At 45.5% G+C, this 5541-nt stretch overlaps 1 protein-coding gene across 2 annotated transcripts in view; it reads right to left on the reverse strand.

Annotated features, from left to right (window-relative positions):
• Positions 1-348: 348 nt before the first annotated feature.
• Positions 349-5541, reverse strand: part of TFE3 (transcription factor binding to IGHM enhancer 3) — an 18379-nt gene continuing 13186 nt past the window's right edge. Inside the window, exons 8-9 of one of the 2 annotated variants that reach the window (XM_006876672.1) lie at positions 1659-1806; positions 349-1192 (exon numbers count right to left, since the gene is read on the reverse strand). In XM_006876672.1, the coding sequence (XP_006876734.1) occupies positions 755-1192; positions 1659-1806 (586 nt within the window). In that variant the 3' untranslated portion in view covers positions 349-754. The remainder of the gene's footprint in view (positions 1193-1658; positions 1807-5541) is intronic. The other variant, XM_006876671.1, reaches the window with a different exon arrangement.

Below are 5541 nucleotides of genomic sequence, written 5' to 3' on the forward strand. Positions count from 1 at the left end.
GGGAGCTTAAGTACCACTGATTCTTGTGGTATGGAATGCTTGGATGGGATGCTGCTAAGGGTCAAGGGCAGGGCTGTGACCTCCATTTGGGGTGACTGATTTTACCAATTACTCCTTGCCTGAAACACCTGTACTGGGCTATTCCTATAGGGAAGAGGTGGGGTCTGTCTGACTTCAATTTCTAGAAGGTCAGGACTGAGTTTCCTGGGAAGGGGTGAGATTTCAACCTTACTTCAACCTTTCTCTGGGCAGAGAAGAGTTCATGAAGAAGGTACAGGTCCCAGGGGGTGGGAACTCCATCATTTCTGACTCCTGTCCTGTGCTTGGATGGACTACACTGGTGGTTCCAAGTGAAAGGCTGGAGTGAAATATTGGTATCTCCTTTACCCAGGAGGCCTGGGTAGATAGACTGTCCCTAGGGGACAGGGACAGGATCTTATCCTGTCTCCCCATATCTGGGCAAAGGTGGGTACTATGGGATAGAGGCAAGGCTGTGATCTCTAGGGGGCAGGGCCTGATCTCACCACCACCCCTAAGTCTGAAATACCTTCTCTGGGTTGTTCCTTTGGGAAAGGGGTAGGGCCTCATCTACTCCTCCTCTTTTCCTGATCACAGGGGTGGGGCTTGATCTCATCTCCTCTTCCCCCGGAACACCTGGGCAAGGCAGTTTCATGAGCGGGTGGGGGAAAAGGCAGGCCTCATCCAGATTTGTCTTTTCTGGGTGGGGAAACCCCAGGGGAGGGGTGAGGCCTGATCAGGACTCCTCCTCCATGCTGAAGCTACTACGGCGGCTGCTGGCCTTGGAGACAGCAGGGGACACTGAAGAGAGCAGGGGGTCAGAGGCAGCCCGTAGAGGGGACAGGGTGCCCCCTGACAGCCCGCCCACCACACTCTCCTCCTCCTCCATCAGAATGTCCTCCAGCCCCAGGTGGAAGGGGTCCCCCAAGTCCCCCAGGTGGTCGCTGGGGAAGTGCAGGTCCAGAAGAGCATCTGAGGGTGGCGCTGGGGGCTGCTGATGGGGAGTATTTGGGGCAGGTGTACCCGCCACATGAAATGTGCCTGGCCTGCCCTCCTCTTCAACATCCAGCTGCTCTGGCTTGAGGCTATCAGAGGCTGAAGTCGTGGCCAGGGAGAGTAGCCCTGGAGTGGGAGGTACTGGCAGGCCATGGATCTGGGCCTGCAGTTCTAGCTCCTGTAAAAAGTAAAGGGTGAGTACACAATAAGGAGGGATTCAAAGTCCCTCAGAGGCAGAGGAGTGTAATGGTTAAAAGGGCAGGCTGCCTGGGTTCAAAGTTCAGCTTTGCCACTTACTAGTTGCATCAATTTAGGCAAGTCAGGCCATAGCTATGAGCCTCAGTTAGTGCCCCTGTCCACAAAACGAGTATAATAATGGACCCTCTCTCGTAAGGATTAAATGAGTTAGTATACATCAAACTTTTCTTGCAGTGCATGGCACAAGATAAATGCTATATAAATGAGCTAATATTCATTATTATCCATGTAATGTTATGATTATTACTTAGCAGCAACAGCATGTGTGTTAGGAAACCTGGGGATGTGCTAAGTATGCTAGGAAGGGAAATTCAGGCCTATCCTTCCTCTGCCTCTGCTTCGGCTTATAAGATGCTCACTTGCACTGCCCTCTCATCCCTCCAGACCTGAATTCGGAGCTGCAGGCTACGGTTGGCCTGTTCCAGGGATCGCTGCCGGCTCTCCAGGTCTTTGGAGCGCTGTTGCTCCTTCTGCAATTTGCGAATATAATCCACAGAAGCCTTCAGGATGGTGCCCTTGTTCCAGCGCATCTCCCTATGGAACCCAAAGGGGAGGAAAGAAGGAAAGGGAGTGTTGTATATGGAGTTTCTCAGGAGCTGAGAGAGGGGACCAAATCACGTGGATAGACCCCACCAACACATGCCTGGAACCTTCCAATGGTGCCCAGCACACTCCAGATCCAAGAAGGTCCTCCCTGACCTGACTCCTTACTGCTCATCTCTTACCTAACCAAACAAAAACCAGTTGCCATTGAGTTAGTTCCAACTTGTGGTGACCCCATGTATGTCAGAGTAGAAGTGAACTCCATAGGGTTTGCAATGGTTGGTTTTTCAGAAGTATAATCACCAGGCCTTTCTTTGGAGGTGCTTTTGGGTGGATTGCAAACCATCAATCTTTCCATTAAGAGCCAAGCACTTACTGATTTATGCCAGCCAGGACTCTACCTCTTACCTGTCGCCTTTTAATTAATCTCAAGACAACCACATTGGTTTCATAGTGCTCCTTTAACATGGAGAACCATTTTCATCTCAGGGTTTCTGTTCTGATGCGCCCTCTGCTTTGAACACTCTTCTCCAGAGATCGATATGGCTCCCTACCTTACCTCTTTACGCTACTTATTTAAATATTTCCTTGTCAGTTGAGGCCTACCCTGATCCACTCTCCAAATCCAAAATTGCAACCCTCCTGTTATAGATTGAATTATGTCCCTCAAAAGTATATGTTGAAATCATAGCCCCCTATACCTGTGAACATGAGCTTGTTTGGCAACAGGGTCTTTGACAACGTTATCAGTTAATATGAGGTTATACCAGACTATGATGGGTCCTAATTCAAAATGAGTGATTCCTGAAAAAATAGAAGACACAGAGAGACAGAGGAAAGACAGGCAATGTGAAGATGCATTTTTACACACCAAGGAATGTTTGGGGCTACCACAATATTGGTGGTTCAGTGGTAGAATTCTCACCTGCCATGCAGGAGGCCTGGGTTTGTTTCCTGGCCAAGGAAGTGGACATGCTATCTGGAGTCCTGGTGTGGCACTGTAGGATAAGCACTCGACTGCAAGGTCAGTTTGAACTGCAAGATTGGTGGTTCAAAAATCCTATACAGGGTCATTATGGGTCTAAACTGACTCAATGGTACTTAACAACAACAACAATCAGAAGCTGAGAGCCAAGAAGGATCTTTTCCTAGAGCCTTTAGAAAAAGCATGACTCTGCTGATACCCAGAGTTTCAACTACTAGTCTCCAGAACTAAGACACACATTTTTATTCGTATAACCCACCCTAGTTTGTAGTGTTTTATTAAGGCTACCTTAGAAAACTAATACAGATTTTGGTACTGGGAAGTGAGATGCTACTGTAACAAATACCTACAAGAAGTGGCTTTAGAAATGGGTATTGGGTAAAAGATGGAGATGTTTCGAGGCACTTAATAGTAAAAGCCTAGATTGCTTTGAAGAGGTTGTTGATAGAGTTATAGACATTGAAGGCAATTCTGATGAGGAATCAGAAATATTTATGGGGAGTTGTAGAGAAAGTTTCTATCATCATGAATAGAATGTTGCTAGAAATGTGGATGTTAAAAATGCCTTTAGTGAAACTTTAAAAGAGATGATGAAAATATTATTGAACACCAGAGGCAAAGAACTTGGCTTTGTTTTGTCTGAATGTTTTCTGGAAAACAGAACTTGAAGATTTGGAACATTCTTAGCCTATCCATATTGTGAAAATTTAGAAAGCGTGCTCAGGAAAAAGCTCCAAGGGTGTGGCTGGATACTGTTTGCTAAAGAGATCCAATAAATCATCTCAGTCAGCTTAGACTGAAGGGAACGAAATAAAGTAGAGCTGTTGGACTACTGGGATTCCACAGGCAGAAAAGGAGCCAACAGAGCTGCTTGACTCTAAACACCTGCTGTCCTTCAAGAAAAGGAAAGGATGATCACAAAAGTAGTTCAGAGGCTAGCCAGGGTTTCTCGTATGGATCTAGAGTAGAGGGGTCAAGGCTACTGCCCATGTGAATTCAGAGGACAGGATTAATTTCAAGTCTTGCAATCTAATGGAATTTTTCCTGCTGGGTTTTAAACTTGGTTTGGGAATGTGACCCCTTCTTTCCCTCCAATGTCTCCTGTGTGGAATGGTAATGCTTATACCATCCCTGAAACATCATTATACAAGGGGGCTTTAAAAGGTTCATGGGGAAAATGGAATTAAAAGGCAATGGATAAATTTTAAAATCTATAGGCAACTACAACACCTCTACATGAAAAAGACAAGTAACCCAATTAAAAAATGGGCACAGGACATGAACAGACACTTTACCAAGGAAGACATATGGGCAGCCAACAAACATATGAAGAAATGTTCACAATCACTAGCCATTAGAGAGATGCAAATCAAAACAACAATGAGATGTCATCTCACACAAGCAATAACAGTGAAGTTCAAAAATGCAGAGAACAATAAATGCTGGTGAGGATGTGGAGAGACTGGGACCCTCCTACACTGCTGGTGGAAATGCAAAATGGTCCAACCACTTTGGAAAATAGTATGGCACGTCCTCAGAAAGTTGGAAATAGAAATACCGTATGATCTAGCAATTCCTCTACTTGGTATAAATCCACAAGAAATATGAGCCATAACATGAGTACATATATGCACACAAATGTTCATAGCAGCACTATTCACAAATAGCAAAAAGACGGAGACAGCCTAAACAAACGGATAAACAAACTGTGGTACATACGCACAGTGGAATATTATGCTACACCTTGAAGAATAACAAGGAAGCTGCAAGCCACTGCATAACATGGATGAACTTTGAGGACATTATGCTGAGTGAAATTACTCAGTCACCAAAGGCCAAATATTACATAAGACCATTATTGTAAAACCTTAAGAAAAGATACCCATACTAAAAGGGGGAAAAAAAAATTGTTGGTTACTGGTGAGGGTAGGGTGGGGGGCGGTTTGGGGGAGGTTCAGGCAGGTGACAGAAAGGCACAGGGTAGAGGGCAGACACATCATAGTTCGAGTGTTGGGGAGGGCAATAAACAAGAAGGGGGAGGGTGGAGGAACAAGGTAGATATGGGAACACTGAGACAGGTTTGCATGGGCTAAACGGGACAGAGGTAAGTATTGATGCATGCTAAACCTTGGAACAACAGGGATCGAGGCATACCCTGACGAGGGAAAATAATACTAAGACGCTGGACTGTCTTATGAACATTGGTTTCCCTTGCCAACTATTGTAAAATAGACACTTGGATGGTATAGAAATGAATGTCGGGAAACATGATTACAGAAAGCTTGTAAGTCCGTCTAAAGCCTATAACTGACTGGAATACCTAAAAGGAGTTCTACAGCTTGCCCAGTGAAATAGACCTCTTACGGAGCCTTTGCACTGTATAGGACCTTAGGAGGAATCCTTAGCCCCATCCAGAACCTTCTGAGGTTTATCAAGGACAAGCAGACAAGCCTGGAACAGCTAGAGCGACAGAAGATACATCTTCTAAGAAAGATCATCAGGAAAAACCCAAAACAAAAATGGCAGTATGACTGGCTACTACAAGAATAAGGAAAGAGAGGAACAAACAAGATGGCAGATCGGGTGGACGTATAGCAGAGAGCTGTGCCAATAACAACACAGAATACCCGACCAAGCAGGCTCAGGGGATGGTGCCAGAACTCTGAACCACATATAAAGGAATACTTAGAAGGTTGGAAGGCTCACAGCTGGGGGAATTTGTGGCAGAAGCAAGAAATCTA

Source organism: Chrysochloris asiatica, unplaced genomic scaffold (assembly GCF_000296735.1).
Source record: "Chrysochloris asiatica unplaced genomic scaffold, ChrAsi1.0 scaffold00404, whole genome shotgun sequence".
NCBI lineage: Eukaryota > Metazoa > Chordata > Mammalia > Afrosoricida > Chrysochloridae > Chrysochloris > Chrysochloris asiatica.